General features: G+C 40.1%; 1 protein-coding gene across 1 annotated transcript in view; it reads right to left on the bottom strand.

Moving 5' to 3' along the window:
• Positions 1 to 1,541: 1,541 nt before the first annotated feature.
• The window catches only part of DYNC1H1 (dynein cytoplasmic 1 heavy chain 1), a 44,827-nt gene continuing 29,160 nt past the window's right edge, over positions 1,542 to 17,208 (bottom strand). Inside the window, exons 53-78 of the mRNA XM_068160139.1 lie at positions 16,938 to 17,055; positions 16,181 to 16,396; positions 15,449 to 15,661; positions 15,148 to 15,275; positions 14,589 to 14,742; positions 13,872 to 14,018; positions 13,639 to 13,789; positions 13,179 to 13,432; positions 12,891 to 13,025; positions 12,703 to 12,797; positions 12,441 to 12,615; positions 10,554 to 10,629; positions 9,279 to 9,439; positions 8,909 to 9,020; positions 8,765 to 8,825; positions 8,254 to 8,377; positions 7,811 to 7,924; positions 7,404 to 7,574; positions 6,949 to 7,166; positions 6,627 to 6,730; positions 6,024 to 6,235; positions 4,977 to 5,130; positions 3,370 to 3,512; positions 2,811 to 2,979; positions 2,358 to 2,485; positions 1,542 to 1,926 (exon numbers count right to left, since the gene is read on the bottom strand). Of these exons, the coding sequence (XP_068016240.1) occupies positions 1,798 to 1,926; positions 2,358 to 2,485; positions 2,811 to 2,979; positions 3,370 to 3,512; positions 4,977 to 5,130; positions 6,024 to 6,235; positions 6,627 to 6,730; positions 6,949 to 7,166; positions 7,404 to 7,574; positions 7,811 to 7,924; positions 8,254 to 8,377; positions 8,765 to 8,825; positions 8,909 to 9,020; positions 9,279 to 9,439; positions 10,554 to 10,629; positions 12,441 to 12,615; positions 12,703 to 12,797; positions 12,891 to 13,025; positions 13,179 to 13,432; positions 13,639 to 13,789; positions 13,872 to 14,018; positions 14,589 to 14,742; positions 15,148 to 15,275; positions 15,449 to 15,661; positions 16,181 to 16,396; positions 16,938 to 17,055 (3,862 nt within the window). The 3' untranslated portion in view covers positions 1,542 to 1,797. The remainder of the gene's footprint in view (positions 1,927 to 2,357; positions 2,486 to 2,810; positions 2,980 to 3,369; positions 3,513 to 4,976; positions 5,131 to 6,023; positions 6,236 to 6,626; positions 6,731 to 6,948; positions 7,167 to 7,403; positions 7,575 to 7,810; positions 7,925 to 8,253; positions 8,378 to 8,764; positions 8,826 to 8,908; positions 9,021 to 9,278; positions 9,440 to 10,553; positions 10,630 to 12,440; positions 12,616 to 12,702; positions 12,798 to 12,890; positions 13,026 to 13,178; positions 13,433 to 13,638; positions 13,790 to 13,871; positions 14,019 to 14,588; positions 14,743 to 15,147; positions 15,276 to 15,448; positions 15,662 to 16,180; positions 16,397 to 16,937; positions 17,056 to 17,208) is intronic.

Below are 17,208 nucleotides of genomic sequence, written 5' to 3'. Positions count from 1 at the left end.
CTGTTAACATATATGTTCCTACCTCCTTCAGGCATACAGTCAGTACACATGCCAGTTAGAATTTACAATGTGAAGCCGACCACAGTAGCTGAAAGCACTCTTGCTTAGTGAGATCACTTAGGAGCTGCAGCAGCACATGCAGACTGGAGGTCAGTTAGCAAAAACTGTCTCTATGATCTTCCTCTGCTGTATGGCAATCTCTTATCACCTTTAGAGTCTGGGTTGTCAATTCATGTGGAAGGTGACCTACTATCTGTGAAAATAAAATGATGGCTTTAAATATGTTGGTACCAAGTACCTGTGAAAGAATGCATGTTGTGTGACTGGCAGGGATTTCTAATTTGCAGTGTTTTTCATAAGGTGGAAAGCCACTCAAACGACTGTTTCACTCCTACCCTTGCCGAAGTTAATAAAAAGCTGAATAGTTTGGGAAAATCTAGCTACTCCAAGCACATTTGAGACTGTCTTGATCTCATTACTGGTACTTGCTAAGAGGTAGAACTGGTTTAACTGATGATTTTTATAGCAGCTGTAGGCCCAGGTGCTGAGCTATGCACAAAAACTAATTGCTGAAAGTAAGGTGTATGTTCAGCTGAGCTGGTAACAGCCAGAGCTTGTTCATAGCTAATATTTCACCACAACTGCTATACAGAGCACACTGTTAGCAAGAGGTCTGCTTCCTTACTGTACATTGTACTTGCAATGATCTTGGAGGAACAACAATATAAATTCCAGATACTAACAGCCTAGTGATGGAAAGAACAGCAAGTCATGGAAGCTGCAATGGAAAAAGGGCATTATGTTACAGTTAAAAGTGATCTTGGATGGTGCATGTAGTTCCCATCTTTGTGCCTCACAACTGGATAGGAGAAGTACAAGCAGTAGACAAATGATGCACTGATGTGGAGATGCACTTTGTAGAGTAATAAAACCAGCCAGGATAGTTCATCTTAGAGGGATTAAGTTTACAAAACACTTTGGAACAGGTAGACAGCAATTTTGTTTCAGTAGCTAGCAGGCATCAGGCATCTCAGCTTCCCTAATTTGGTAACAGTTGGTCACATGTGAATCTCTGAAATAATACTGTAACTACTTGTTTAAGCATTTAAGCCCAGGAGGAGAGTAATGAGATATGAACTCAGGGCTTATTTCACCCTAAACACAGCTTATGAGGAAGCCCTATGATCAGTAGGACAAGAAATCTTGTTTAGCATACTCTAGCTTCTGAATGCTTCTCAGCAGATGTGTAAATGCAGATTACTTCAAGCAAGAGTAAGCTCACTGCAAATAATTCACACAATAGCAGCAGATTATCACATCAGATAATGTCAATTTTCTTGTCTTACCACACTGAAGACTTAACATTCCAAAGTTCCTGTTACTGGATGGTAGTTGAACCAACCACTGAGTGTGTGAAAATCAACAATATGCTTGAATACCAATTTGTTGTTATTCCCTGAAAAGATCACAGGTACAGGTTTTCCAGACCAAGGAAAAAAAATCATTAAAAAAAAAACCCACAAGAATTAGAATCCCAGAAATAGTCTTGCCATAGCTTTTATTTCATATAACATGATCCATCAAGTATTACATCTATCAATAACCATCTACAAATTCTCATCCCACTTTCTTTCAAAGAAATCTAGTCTCTCAGCATTCCAGTGTACTGCCCTCTCTCTTCCCAATCAACTTAACACAAATCCACCTGACAAGCTAAGCAGGTTACAGAAATACATCTGAATACTACATAGAGGACTGACAATTACTATGGCATTAATGAGTCAAAACTGTATTTTTTCACTCAGTGCAGAGAACGGCAACACCACGCTCATAGAAGCTACGGGGGTCTTCCTTGGTAGCTATTTCAAAGTCAACCGTAAAAATCAGATCAGCACGAGTGAAGTTCAGATAAACTGGTAAAGTAACCTGGAAAAACAAGAGCATAGAAAGAGAGTTAAGTAAGGGTTGCTGAAGAGTATAAGAAGTTTCTATAATATTACATCGTATTTATCAGATGAGAATTTGGTCTCAGATAACTCAGTATTTGAAATATGAGGAAAAACCCTAAGCCTAATGAATTCACCTAACACACAGCCTTCTTTGTAGGTATAAACTGAAGTTTGGCCTCAACATTTCTGGTTGCCTCTACTTAACCAACTACCAAGTAAAGACTTAGTCCTAGACCTTTTTAACAGCTACTAGTCTAGAATTTAGACCGTGACACAGCAAATAGTGGAAAAGAACAATCTGCTGTGTGGTGCTCAACAGAGGTATCCATAGAGATTCAGGAAAAAAAATAAACTGCTTACTGCATCCAGTCACAGAAGTTTTTAAAAGTTACTTTTATCAATACTTACAACATTTGCTTTTTTATCAGCATTTGTCTGCTTGATCCAGCGAAGCTGTGTGATGGGCAGCACAGTTGAAATAGCATTGGAAAGTGACAGTTTGTTGTTGCTGCACGTAGCTCCCTGAAGCTTCAGGCCTGTAAAGTGAAACAGACCTTAGGGTTCTGAGAGCTTGCATATACCCAGACAAAGACTGTCATTTAAGGGTGGTCTAAGACCTGTAAATGAGGCAAGTATTTCATACTGCAAAGTAAAGAGGCTGCTGAAATATATACTGACCTGAGTCTTGAGATTTACTAGTATTGTTAAGTATTTTCCTACTAATATCAAATTTATCTTTAAACAACTTCAAAAAGTATTAACTTTTGCAATGACATGATCTTTTAAATTTAATATAGCTCATTTAATATGAGAAGCTTCTGAAAATATTTCAAAGCAAGAACTCCTTTCTGGCAGATTTACCTGTGACTCCAAAACTGCATGCATCCAGTACTGCATTTTGTGTAGTTGTAACATTGACCTCAAGACAGAGTTCTTCAAGGGACCAACTGTTTGCTTGGGCAACATACTGTCTTGTAGCAGTAATATATGCCTCTGGTACAAACAAGCCACCGAGGCACACATGGATGTTCTATTTGAGGGGAAAAAAGATTTTAGAAAGGTATCAGCTGCAGTATTTATTAACAATTCTCATAAATACTACTTCAGCAAACTATTTAAATTAAAAATTCCCTGTTGCTACTAGGAACACTGTTGTAACTGCTTAACTGCTTTTTGCTCTAAGGTTACATCTTCTGTCATTCTGAATACTGTTTCCATCTCATCAGTATGAACACTCGGCCTGCTAAGCCTCACCAGTTTGAGATCAGGAGATACTCAACAATACAGACAAGCACATTTCAAAGAATGTAACTGATTTTTTTTTGCCTGAGAAGCTATTTAGAAGCCTTGATAGGAAGACTCCATGAAGTAGTTATACCACTCAACCAATAAACTCTAGAAGAAAGTCAACACAGGTTACCTTTAGTTCTTTTGCTCCACCAGAAGCAGCTGCCTGGGAAATGTTCTGTAGCTGCTTGATGCGCTCACTGAAGTCAGACACCCACTGAATAACCGTCATCCCAGCTGGCACTGTGTAATGAGACCAGCTACGAGGCAAAATACCTATGAAAAAACGTGATGAGAATTAAGTTTTGTTTGCATAGCATGTTGGAATTACACACACTGTTGACACTTCACTTTCAAGGGCCATTTAAAACCAGGATACCAGCTTCAATCTTAAAAGACTCAGTAGGTGAAAGCATTTTCAAAGATTACAAAGCAAGGGGCCCCCAGGCCTATTACTCAATTAAAACACTATTCAGAGAATCATGGAATTGTTAGGGTTGGAAGGGACCTCAAGGATCATCCAGTTCCAAACCCCCTGCTGTGGGCAGGGACACCTCACACTAGATCAGGTTGCTCAGAGCCACATCCAGCCTGGCCTTAAAAACCTCCAGGGATGGGGCTTCTACCACCTCCCTGGGTAGCCTGTTCCAGTGTCTTACCACCCTCACGGTGAAGAACTTCTTCCCAACATCCAATCTGAATCTACCCGTTTCCATTTCTGTTCCATTCCCCCTAAGTCCTATCACTACCTGACACCCTAAAAAGTCCCTCAGCAGCTTTCTTGCAGGCCCCCTTAAGATACTGGAAGGCCACAATAAGGTCTCCTCAGAGCCTTCTCTTCTCCAGACTGAACAGCCCCTGTCTGTCTCCATAGGAGACGTGCTCCAGCCCTCTGCTCATCCTTGTGGCCCTTCTCTGGCCATGCTCCAGCATGTCCAGATCCTTCCTGTAACAGGGGCTCCAGAACTGCATGCAGTACTCCAGGTGGGGTCTCACCAGAGCAGAGCTTCTCTTGATTCAGTTACAGAAACCCCCCAACAGCAACTTGAGTTACACACAGCTATATGTAGCACAGCCAATTGTCAAATTGTCATGAAGATTCTAGTTCTTCAGAAAAAAACTGAACAGGTCAAGTATCTGCAGTTCAGGAAATGCTTCTGTTCAAAGCAGAGAGCAAATCTTACTGGAAGCACAATGCCTGACAGAGTTCCACTTTTATATACAATTTTGAAACAGAACTCTATAGAGAACTTGAGTATTTTCCAGGAGATTTTTATGAGAGCAATATTACTTAGGAGTATAAGCTACTTTGTTCCATTACAACTCAGAAACTGAAAGAATTCACTAAAACTTCAGCTTTGGAATTGAACTGCTGACATAAACAGTCCAAAAAGCCTAATATTATCTACCTCAACTTGAGACCTCAAACAAAACCAATCGGAATTTTATCATAGCATAGTTTGGGTTGGAAGAGACCTTAAAGCCCATCTAGTACCAACTCCTTAAAGGACATCTTTCACTAGACCAGGTTGCTCAAAGCCCCTCCAACTTGGCCTTAAACATTTCCAGGGAGGGGGTATCCACAATTTCTCTGGATGGCTCAAAAGTATTGCCTGTGTCAAACAAAGTCAATCCCAATTTTCCTGCACTTTATAAGCTGCTGAGCATTAACAGTCCATAACTTGGGAGAGTGCAAGAGGCAACAAGAGCACCAGGAGATGCTAATCTGAATGACCATACCTTTCACCAGTTCATTTATGAGTGTACGCAGGTAGTTGGTTTGTTTCTTCTTCCCTTCACACACCTGAACCACATCTGCAAGGTCCTGACGAACATCCTGAAGCAGCTTAGCTCCCATTTTCACCTCTCTCTCAAAGAACCGGAACAAAGGATCCTGATTGTAAAAACATTGAAAAGAAGTTGCAGATCAAAGTTCTTGCTGGAGAGCTGCTAAAAAAGCAACCCCACTTGGAATCCTGCATGTTCTGACCAGTGACACTGAGACTACAAGCATTAAACATAACAATGCAGTCTTTGGTGTAGAAAGTGATTGCAGAGACTGTTCTACAATCAATCTGCTCTCCCTTGGAGAAAAGGCAAGGAAGTAGATGTCTTGGTTGAACTAATGCAAGCTACCTACAGCAGCTCTCGCCAATCAGCAACAAAAGGTTCTCACCGACTATCCCAGAGTAAGTCTCCTGACACAGTTGCTAGGCAATGATGGGCACATTCAACTAGGATGCTTATTCCTGAGTTAGACCTTAGGGTACTACTGTACAGCTTTCAAAAGATTCCTCCATCCTTTGCAATTTCTGCTTCCAGTTAGCAGAAGCTGCTGCTGTATCTCCCTGACTGTCATTAAATTTTAGCAGTAATTAACATGCACTGGATGTAAAGGCAGTCACTGCAAATCTGGAGGCAGCTCAATGCTCTAAAAAGCTCCAAGACACTGATTTCCTGAGGCCAGGGCTGGCCTAGACAATCAGCATACTACAAGCACAAACAGAAGCACTTATTTCTTGCCACCTGATCGTAGGAGAAGCTTCAGAATTCATACCTTGATAGACAGTTTGCCACTGTATTTCTTCAAATAATCTCCAAAAGATATAAAGGAACTTTCAACAGCATTTCAAGAAATCTAGGAGGGCACTACATATCTTATGGCAGTCACAACTGGCATCCACATAGGTTCTGTTGAGTTTAATGGGTACTTGCAAATCACAATTCATGTGTTCCAATGCAGCAGGCGTGCACTTTGTGTACCCACGTTAGATATTTAGTTCCTACCTTAATGTTTTCCACAGTGCGCTTCAGATGGTTTAGAGTTTGCGGGATAAGGTGAAGCCAGTTAGAGGCTGTGGTATGTAGTGTTCTCATCCACGCTGGGCGACCATCTGATGTAGAATCAGTTCTTGTCTTCTTCTCAGTTTCTGCATAAGCTAGATCATCCTCATCCTCTAGCATCTGCATTTTCAGCATTTTACTGATCATATCGATACCTGAAAGCAGAAGATGTGCTGTTAGTCAGCAAAGTGGTGGCGTCAACATGAAAACATCCTACTACATGCAACAACTTAGGACTCTCCTGTTTCCTTTCTCTAGACCTAAGATTCAGAACTACATAGCTGTAAGTGCTCCAGAGCTGACAATAAAACTTTCCAGAACGAAGATGGAAGCTTGACAGCTGGAAGGCTCAGTGTAACTGTTTCTTTAATTCACAGATTTCTGGTCAGTTTTTGGACTACTTGAGTGCCTCAGCAGAAGTTAAACTGACTGTATTGAGGAAGGAAAAGCTGTCAGCTCTTCTGCAGGATTTATATTTCTCTCCTGCTTTGGTTAAAATGGTGGCCTGGTTCACCTATGCAAGACAGTTAAAATTTCTGGTTTTACCTTGTGTGGTGAGAAGAACTTTCTCTGCGTTATTTGGCAGGCCCAGCCACGATGGCGTTTGTGTATCTGGCAGCATCTCAACCCACTGGACAAATTCTTCACGCCTGCAAGTCAGAGTTTTAGTATTCATTAGAAGGTTTCCTGTTACCTTGCTATTCTAATACTCTGCCTGAGACAATGTCTACACAGCTAAATTCCAGCACAGAGGTAGAGATTAGAGTTTGTTTTCATTGTTGCTTGTTTTTGTTTTTGTTTTTTTTTTTTTTTAAATGAAGAAAATAAAAGTTGTGCCTAGAGATCAGGATAATGAAAAAACTTATACCTGATTCCATCTGGCATCTGAATATCTTTGTGCCCATCAACTTTGCAAGCCAGTTTGAATTCACTATCAAAACTTAAAGTAGTGAACAGACGTTCCAGGAAAGTGTTTAACAAGCGTTGATCAAATTCATTATCAATACGGCCTCCATAGATAGACTGTGCCATCAGGGTCTTCAGTGCAGACCAGGGAATTTTGTCAGGTGAAATGTTTTGGCGACCCTATAAATCAAATTCAGTGTCATTAGCAAGAGACAATCCTTTTCACATCTCTTCTGATCAAATCATCAAATTTAAGAACTAAATTAAATTGCCATCAGGCTATTTGCACCTACTCATTTAACTCACTGAGTGTTTCCAGAACAGACTGGTTTACTGACAGCATTAAGTAATCTATGTATTACATATCTATATAATCTACATGTATTACATACACCTGAAGTACACTATACTACTTGCCTTTGCTGTATCATCCAACCATGTATCTACTGTGTCACAGGCAGATCTCAGATCAGATTCTCCAAATTCATACTTCTTGGACCAACCCAGTGGAGCATAGCGCAAGCGCTCTTGGATAATGGCATGGAACCAAGCAAGGAGGAAATACAAACGAGCACGCTCATTTGGAGACTAGGAAGTGGAAAGGAAAACACAAACATAAATACAGCTGCTAACCAAGCGAAGTGATGAAAATCAAAACCTGCTAAAAGGCTACAAAACAGCAGACCAACAGAAGCATCAACTATTACTTTACTTCCATAAGAAAAAAAACAATGCTGTATGTGTATCTCAAAAATGGAGGTTTTATCATCCAAAGTAAGATTTGAATGAACATGTTCCTCCATCTACACAAACTGCAGCCTTACCTTGCACATTCTAGAAACTGGAATGCTACTGAAAGTCCTCAGCATATTTGCCTTCACACCAGGAGGAGGTTCAAACACAAAGATTCGGCCAGCGCGTAGCAAATTCACTGGCACCTGGGGAAAAAAAATAAATCAATACACTCAAATTCACATCCTTTAGTCTTCACTAAATCACAGCTTGTATTACCTTCAAAATCTCATTGTAAGCTCACACAGTTAAGTCCTAACTTTCTTTTGGAAGATAGGGGATGCAGCAAAAGGAACAGTATGGAATTTTCAGTTACAATTAAGTTATCAAAAATCAAGGCTAGTAACTACACTGTCAGGCATGTATTCTCCTTTTTCCTTACTGCAGAAAGGAAGTAATTAGAAAATCTTCCCTGAGTAATGCTCTTGGCTCTGCAAACCACTAACTCTATCAGAGAATCAAATTAACATTTAACCTTTGGATTAATCTCCATAGTAAGGAAGAGTCTGAAGCAAGCATGAGGCTGTAGGGAGTGCAGCTTCTTTTCCAGTTGCATGAGCCAGCCAGGAGCCAGGTGAACATTCTTCAGCATTACCCATCTGTGAAGTTTTGAAACAACAAGGGTTTTTTAGTGTACAGCTTATGGATCCTGGTTATCACCATCACTGATTGACAGAATATGATGCCAATGCTACAACTTTCCTTCCATCTTTCAAACCTGTCTTCTGCATAGAATCAGTTACTGCGTAGCGTAAGTGGGTTAACTTTCTTGTTTTGCAGCTACGCCCTACTACTCTTGAAAAATAGATAAACTGAGTTGTGAACAGTTGTGTTGAAATTATTACAAATTGCAGTTCAGAAGATAGTCTCATGTTTTTTTAACTCACAGGTTTTATCACATATTTAGCCAACACATTACTTAACCCATCCCCTCTGTTTACTTTTGTGCTAGTCAGTCCTCTAGCTAAAAAGGAGACAGAGCTTACCTTCCAGATTTCACTGCTGTGTTTATTGCTTTATCTGCTTGGTTAAACCCTTCAGCAGAACCTAAAAGACAGAAGAGTTGCTAATGCTCTTACTGCTAACAATTTCTATTTATGCTTAGATGATGAAATAAGGTATGTTCTTACCAATAGCAATAGAAGTAATCTGTGTATTCTGCTCAGCTGCAAGGTCTTCAACATGACCACTGGCATCGTAACCAGGCACTGAACACATCAGCACAGGAGTATTAGGCTTCACCTGTTGTCAGAAAAGTTTTAAAGGACATGAATCAGTCACTACATGAACAGAGAATGCAGTAAGCTCAGTCTTTTTTGCTTCTGGCCAGCAAAAGACATTTTACTGCTCTTATTTTTACACTAACAAATTGGTAAACAATCCCCTCCTCCTACTATGGGGAGAAAGATAAGCACAAGAAATGTTCCAGTGGATAGCTTCACTCATTATGGAACTCATACAAACCTCAGGATTTTAGCCTTTCAGAAACAAGTGGGTTACCTCTGTATCTACAATGTGTGTCAGATCTAAAGGCTGCTCCATAATGGACATGAAAGACTCTCCAAGATTTGTTGAAACAAAGGTATGTGCCATTGCCAACAAACGATCTGGACGGAAGGCCTGGATCAGAAGCAAGCGATGAATGGCCTGTCCAATGGGAGCTGAACAGAGGAGATGGGATTAGATAGGATGGTGAAAAAATCCCCAAACATAATCAACACCTTCCTCTCTGATTCTCCATTCAGTTTTTCTCATCTTGTTCTGAAGACTAGATACTAAAAAATGTAGTTATCCCCTTGCAAGACCTATTGCAACATTCTAATGACTGTATTGTCGTCACCTTGGTAGCCTAAAGAAACTCACCATCTTCAGTTGGTTTGTCTTCTGTAACAGTCCTCTACTTAATTGCTCTGTTGTGAGCCCTTTAAAAGCATACCTTGACAAGACGCCTTTGGATTCTAGTAAAATCCTATTGGTTTACAAAATCTACAGCGTGGAAATACTGCCATGAGGGAACCAGTTTGAACTTCCAGGGACAGCAGATCTCTTCTCATCTTCTCATTCATTCAACAATCTACCATTCTCCTAGAGTCTGAAGTATTATACACTTGTCTAGTGTGGATACGATAGATAACCAAGAGCTGCTTCAGCTCACAGTCAAGCAGCTTTACAGCAGCTAGTAAATACAAGCTTAGAATCCTTGATTTAGAAAGCCATCTACTGGAATGAGCCCTGAGTGATCAAAGTGCAAACACTTCCTAATGTTACCTTTCAGACAGCAAAGGAACTGAATGGCAACAGATAACCTTAAGTTCTAACTCCTAACAAATTAGCATTAATGACTAGTGCAGCAAGAATTAAGACTTCATGCTTAAATACAACTGCAAGTGGAAACATGCCAGTAGGTCAGGCCTGTCCTCAGGAAATCTGTCTCTTAGAGCTTTTTAGGGTATTGAGCTGCCTCCAGATTTGCAATGACTAAAATTAATCCAAACTATTACATAATCTAATGAGATTGTAGAAGCACGTTTCACCCTCAGTGGAAAACAGTTCATTAAGGTGCAGGAACTATTGTTTGCAAAACACTTTTATTTAAGCAAACACAACCAAAAGCTAAACTACCAGATGAGGTTCTTCCACAATCTCAAGACAATGACTTTCCCAGGCATTAAGATGCAAATTAAAGTTCTACTTTAAAGCTGCTTTAAAATCATAGTAATTCTACTTAGATTAATAGAGTAAGATTGGTGGGGACAATAGCGCATCTTAACTTACTTGCAGGTTTTTCTTCAGTCCACAGGTATGGTACAGTCTGCTCTGGTGAACTGCTATCCAGCCAGATACAGAATTGCTGTATTGAAAGAAAAATAGCATAAAAAATCTGCTGCAAGGTGCAGGATTTGTTCATGGTGCAACAGAGATGTTCAAGCTCAGCCTTAAAATCTGGACTTTAATGTACTGCAGAAGTGTTCACCTGCATAGCAACTTTCAGTAGGAAACAAACGGGTAGCATTGCCAGCCTTGGATCTGCATGAGAGCCTTAAACATGCTAGTAAGTAGCTAAATGTTCAAACAATGAAATGCACAAGTTTGTAAGATTTTTCCCATTTAATGCTCATATAATTTATCTTTAGAACAAAAACTTAAGATTGAGTACCAGATGAAGCATTTGAGCTTCTATCTACAAATAAGTCTTGAGAAGTAAGACAGGGATAACACTGTTAAATAGAAGCACTATTAGTAAGTCAAACAAATGTAGCTCCAAATATTGTCCAACACTCATAGTTTGCTCTTTTCCAAGGCTTCTAGAAATGGATGGTTTCAGTGTTTCATATTGTCGTAGTTTGGGCTGGGTGCCCTCTGCTACGGGGTGCTTCCTGTGTCCAGAAGTCCAGCCCAGTGGGTGGACACAGGAAATTAGGTTATTTCCTACCATGATCCCTTGCACCACTATAAGTTTTGTGGCGGGGTCTGGCACTTTCTCTTTTCTTCCTCCTCCATCAGCCGGTAACATGGGGGAGAGATCTCCTGGCCTTGGGCCTTGCTAGGCCCAAGGCCACGGGGGGATGGGCAGTCTCAGATCTGGCCAGCTGAGACTAGCCTAGCAATGGGAGGGGGAAGAGGGAGCCCTGGGGGTCTCGGGTGTACCCCCAGGTAGGGATGGGTTTCTCTGGGTCTGTTTTGGGTTCTTTTCTCTCGTCACTGTATCTCTAGTTCTCTGCACGCACTCACCGTTCTATTTAAACTTTCCATCACTTTTGCAATCTGTTTGTCTGAGTCATTATTTTTTGCGCGTGGTGGGGAGGGGGTCTGCCCCAACCCATTACACATATACAAATGGTTTGCCTATTTTCCTGAGCAAGACTGCCACTTGACTAGCACATTTACTAAGTTCTCAATTCATTTTTCACCACAAACCTCTCCAAGATCTGTTGTAGCTTTTTTAAGCAAAAAAACACACATAAAACACAAATTATGCCTTTTTGTGTGTGTGTGTGGTGTTAAATCATTTCACTGATACCCTCCTAATTCTGCACTGCCTCCAGTACCCTTGATTCTACAGATCTCTATCAAGTTCCATCCCAAGCTCTCTGCTATTTTACCACAGACTGGTAAGTTTGAGGAAAACTGAGCAATGAGAATTCAACTTCTACTACTGAAGATATGGACATATTTTGGAGCATACAGTTTCACAGTCAGGACACAAATATATTTGTATAAAAATCAGATATTGAAAAGGAGCAAAGCATTCAGCAGCTGATCACTATTCAAATTTACTCCAAATAGTAATGTCCGTAACGATGTTATATATGGCTAGGGCTGTTCCCCTCTATGCACAATTATCACAAAACAAGGATACAGTAAAAACTCACAGTATCACACTTTGCTACCACAGAAACCAAAGCTGACTGCAAAGTCAGGCAAATGGTGAAGGTGCTTCTAAGGCTGAGTGATGAGCAACGCTGGTATTTACAACTCAAAGCTTTATAGCTTAACATTTTATAAGAACATTTATCTTCCACAGCAAATGCAACTAGTTAACCTGTAAGGCTTCCTTTTTTGTATTGAGAGCTTACTTGCAAGCACAAAGCTCTTGAAGCAGACACTTAAAAAGCTTAACCAGACAGTTTAGGATAGAAACAAAACCTAGCCAACACTTACCTCATCAGCTTGAACTTTTGAAACAAGGTCCTTAAATGCAGGAAGGCAGCTCAGCCTCATCATTGCTTCTGTTTGCTCTACAGTCAAGCCATTGATTTTGGGGAGAGATGCAGTGTTTAGAACAATCTCCTTCCCTCTCAAGAAGTGCTGGAATTCTGCATCATATGTAGGCTCCCTATTGTTAAGGGAAAAGAAGAAGTTAGTTAGGTGCCTTCAAGATACTCTTTTTTCAACTAACATGAAGAGAGAAAACAAGTGTTACCCAATAGTGCCTTTCAGTTTAATCCGAGCCAACAACATAGCGAACGTTATATGATCTTGATGCAGCATGCCACGCGCCACCCTGTTGAAAGCCACCTATCAACAGAACAGGGAAGTTAGTAGCATAAGAGGCCTTGGACTCTGACCTTTCAAAAATGATTGAAGAATTTACTAATAAAAAAAATGAACCTGAAAGAGATCCTTTGTGATGATTGAGAGACGGTGGGTATGGTCTGTAATTCCCTTCAGGTTTGGGTTCTCATACAAGACATTATGATAGATATCCAAGAAAAACTGGAGAGAGTACTGGTACAGGAAATGTATCTGAAAGAGAACATTGTTTTATCTCTTAAGAGTCCTGCCATTTGTTATTAGCTTATGCCTACCAAATTGCAATACAGCAGCCCAGGCTGGAATTAGGCAGTGCTACTTGAACGGTAAATATGTGAAACTTTGGGCAGGAAGAATTCACCCTACCTGTTTCAGTGATTCCATAGTAAAGTAGATACTGCTGCATGCTGTAGAAAGAGGCAAGTACTGCTGAGAAACAGTCTCCACCTCTTGCATGACAATATCAGTCTCTTCTACTTTTCTGGTCACCTCTGCTGCTTCCCTCTTCAGGTTCTCCAGAGTAGTAATGATAGTGTCATCATCTAGGATACGTCCCTTCACTTCATTAAGCGCCTGTAGTAAAGACTTTTCTAACTGACGCAAGCGCAGCTGGAATTCACCTTAATTAGAAGAAAAAATAAGTTACATATTGTGTAGATGTATTAGTTTAAGAGTTACATCAATTGCATATACTCTGCCATTGGATATCCTGAAAAAGCAAGAATATCACCTGTAAAGGTATTTCTCTGTGTATTTCTAGAGCTACAGTAAAACCACTGTGCTCTTCTAGAACAGGAGGAAGTTACTTTATTTTTGGTAAGCATACCCTGAAGCTTGAGGAGGTCAGAGCGCTTTTCATCAACATCTGGTCTTTCAGCTTTCAGGACTTCATTCAGACACTGGCTCTGTAAGCTGCTGCGAGTTACTGTAAAGTTCACAAATGTAACACGAGAGCAGAGGTCTGGTGGGAATTCAACCTATCAAAGGAAACATGAAAAAAACCTCTTAGCTCTCTGACACAACGCTTCCACAAAGAAGAGGGAATTTTCTTTTACTCACTGTTGGATCTCTAGTGGAGAGGAAGATAACAAAAGATGGTGACAGATCAATATCCTGGTCTCCCAGAGTAATCAGAACTCTGCCTCCAGTTCTGCGGACTTCACGATTCAGAACAGGATTCAGAACTGGATCATAGCTCTCCACATCCTAGAAGCAGAGATGTGGTTAAGAATGCAGAAGTCCTGTTCTAAGCAGCACAAGCAAGAGGTTGATCTCATTTGTGACCTAATCTTTTGTTTTCCCATTTCTGTACTAGGAAACTAAAAATATTTCTATCTCAAATCAAAGTAAATTATTCCTACAATTGCCAAATCTCTTTGTATTACTGAAACTTCTTCCTGCTACCTAGCAGATTCAATTCTAGACAACTGGCTGTATTAGGTGCTACATTATCTAGGACTAGAGATAGCATATGGAGACAAAGGAAACAAAAGACAGGTTGCAAGTAATTTTATAGAATGATAGTAAAGATATGGATTATTGAAAAATAAAAGCATTTGATCTTGAAATAGTGAAAAAAGAAAAATACCTTTTTTGATTGTGTATTTCACTAACCATATTTTCCCCAAGACTAACACTTCATGTATCATCCATATTAAAGTATCGTTTGAAAATAAAGTTGTTTGCATCTTGCTAACAGAAAAATCTCAAACTCTTCTAGTACAGAAGGCAGAATTCAGGAATTTAAAATAATTTCTACATGATCATGCAACTAACCTGGACTAGAAGTGGATTGCCAAATCTCAAGGCACTTTCCAAGTTCTTCCTGAAAGCATCATCCAAGAAACTAGTACGAGTTATCTTACGGTCTTTGTATTCATTCATGATAAACTCCGTAGCTTGCCCAGAGGGATCAATGATCAATGGATACCTAAATTAGTAATAAAACACTTTTACTATTTGAGCTTTGACTGCAGACAGCTTCTAAGTAGTTTTATGGGTTTAAGCGGCATTAGTCTTAACTCTAAAAGCTTGTATATTGGAGGAGTAAGTTGGCCAGTGTCAATGACTTATTTAATTTAAGAGTTTTGAAAGGTAAGTCTGTATTTGGGCAACAAAATAACTTCAACTCAAGCCAACTTATTTTAACAGCTAAGCATAATAAGAAAAGGCAGGTAAAGATAAATTGGGTTTTGTGTAGATATGGTTGGGCAGCTTTCAGAAATATAAGAAGATCTCACAATGAAACAGTGCTTTGAAAGAGCTATGGTGAATTCTTTGATAGGTGCTAATGCCAGAGTATCACTTCAGTATTCTATATTTTAGAATGAAATACCTATTAAACCGCTTGAGCATGATGGCATTCTCAGTGCACAGATCATCTGCAGGCAGAGAACTTGCTTGCCAGCGAAGCCGTTCATCTGCATTGGAGAGGTACTCGGTCCTTGCAATGTCTGTGCGGAACTGCAAGAAGTACATCCAAGTTAGTATCTAACTACAGATTCTCCAACCAGCTGATGAATGCAGCTCAGCAAGATGTTTTTTTCCAGTATCTCCATTCTTTACCCAGCAATTTTTAAGCTTAACTGTTTGCAGTAAATTGATTTATGGTTAATTTATCATGACTGCATCTTTACCTGGATATTTGCTTGCTGCAAATGGTGAGACCATGTAGTGAACAGATTCTGACGCATCTGCTGATCAAAGTAGCCAGCATAGGCAATAAAAGCCCCTGAAAGTAAGCAGTCTCCGGCAATAGTGGACATCTGGTTCTTAAAAGTTTCACTTGTCTTCTCCCATCTTTCACGTTCAGCAGAAAGACTCTTCAGAAGAGCTGTGCTACGGTTTACCTAGAAATAAGCAGTGAAGCAGACTCCTTAGATGACAGATTGCTGTTGTATTGCAAGTCTCTCAAGGCCCAACTTAAAAGCTGAGAATGAAATTACAACATGTTTCTCTGCTTCAGTGTTAATTCATGTTGTTTTAAACTGTTATCTTGATGAATTGCAAAATGACAAGTACCAGCATAGTAGTGACATACTAATGATTAGATCAAGTAGATAAATTCTTCCCTGCTCTCAAGAATCCAGTTAAGACATTATAATTACACTACAGCTATGCCTGTTTCTGAAGTTTTCTACTCATTTTAAGCCTGAAACTGCAGCCTGAACTGTTTTGTTAATCAACTAGAATATGAATTAATATATCTTATTCAAACCAGGTTTCAGTAGCTTAAGCAGCTTTGTGACATCCAGAGATGAAACTGCTTAAATACTCTGCACAGGGGAAGCAACCGAAGTACACTCAGAAGTTCAAAGAAGAGTTCCATTTCTGACTGTTAAAAACTAAAAGAATGGAAATTTACTTACTTTTGCTTCTACGGCAGCCAAGTCTGCCTTAATAGCTTGAGCCTCTGAAATGAGTACTGCGTATTCTTCTTTGTAGCGGGCAATGCTGGCCTCAAGATCACGAATCATCTGCTCCACTTCATTTGCTTTCTGTTGGTTGTCTTTGGCATCATCCTCCAACTTCTGCAGTTCATTGCGCAGAGGTTCCACTCTTTTCAACATATCAGCATAGTTAAGCTGTAGACAGCAAATAGTGTCTTTATACTTTCTAAAGTTACATATCCTAACAAGAACCACAGCATTCAGGTATGTATTATCAACTACATCTTTTGAAAGTTAGGTACTTGTGACCTGTGCTTTATGGCCAGTTTAAGTGGTGCACCACACCGTTTGTGTAAATCCTCAGTTGTGTGTCCGTGCCAGTACTGTGCTAATCTGCCTTCCTTAGTAAAGAACTGAGTATAGCCAAGCCACAGAACAGTTAAGATAGGGCCTACCAGCAAGAATCAAACTGAACACTTTCTCCACATCATGCCATGTTTTCTGCAAATGCAAACCTTCTTGGTGCAAAAGCTATATTGCAACTGCCTATCAGTTCTCTGTCACAGTACTACAGAGCCCATGAAGCATTCATCTGACCTATCTACCAACTTCTTTGAAGAAAAGAGCTTACAACATTTATTGAACAGAAGCAAATTCAGAGCCTTTAGACATTGTTATACACCTTCAGGCTCACTTTTTTCACCTTGCACCTGCTTTCCCACAGTACTGACATTACCTGTGCAATCGCCCATTTCACCATAGGTCCGCATGCCAGTGATGCTCTGTTTACAATTTCGTAGTTGTAACTTGGATTCGACAGGTAGTTTTTTTTCATCTTTTCCCGGATGGCATCACTGCAAGGGTGAAGTTTTTAGAGAGAGCTTGAGCACACTATGTCAGCACACAGGTATTCAGTACCCTTTCATCTGGCCTGCCTTCCACAGCTGGTATGAAATTCCTAGCAGTTTTGCTGACTGGTAGCTGGGATGTTTTAATTAGTTCAAAAT

The sequence above is a fragment of the Melanerpes formicivorus genome, unplaced genomic scaffold, assembly GCF_026170545.1.
Source record: "Melanerpes formicivorus ecotype bairdi unplaced genomic scaffold, bMelFor1.0.p_v2 SCAF_48, whole genome shotgun sequence".
Classification (NCBI taxonomy): Eukaryota; Metazoa; Chordata; class Aves; order Piciformes; family Picidae; genus Melanerpes; species Melanerpes formicivorus.
This window is presented reverse-complemented; position numbering and strand designations above follow the sequence as displayed.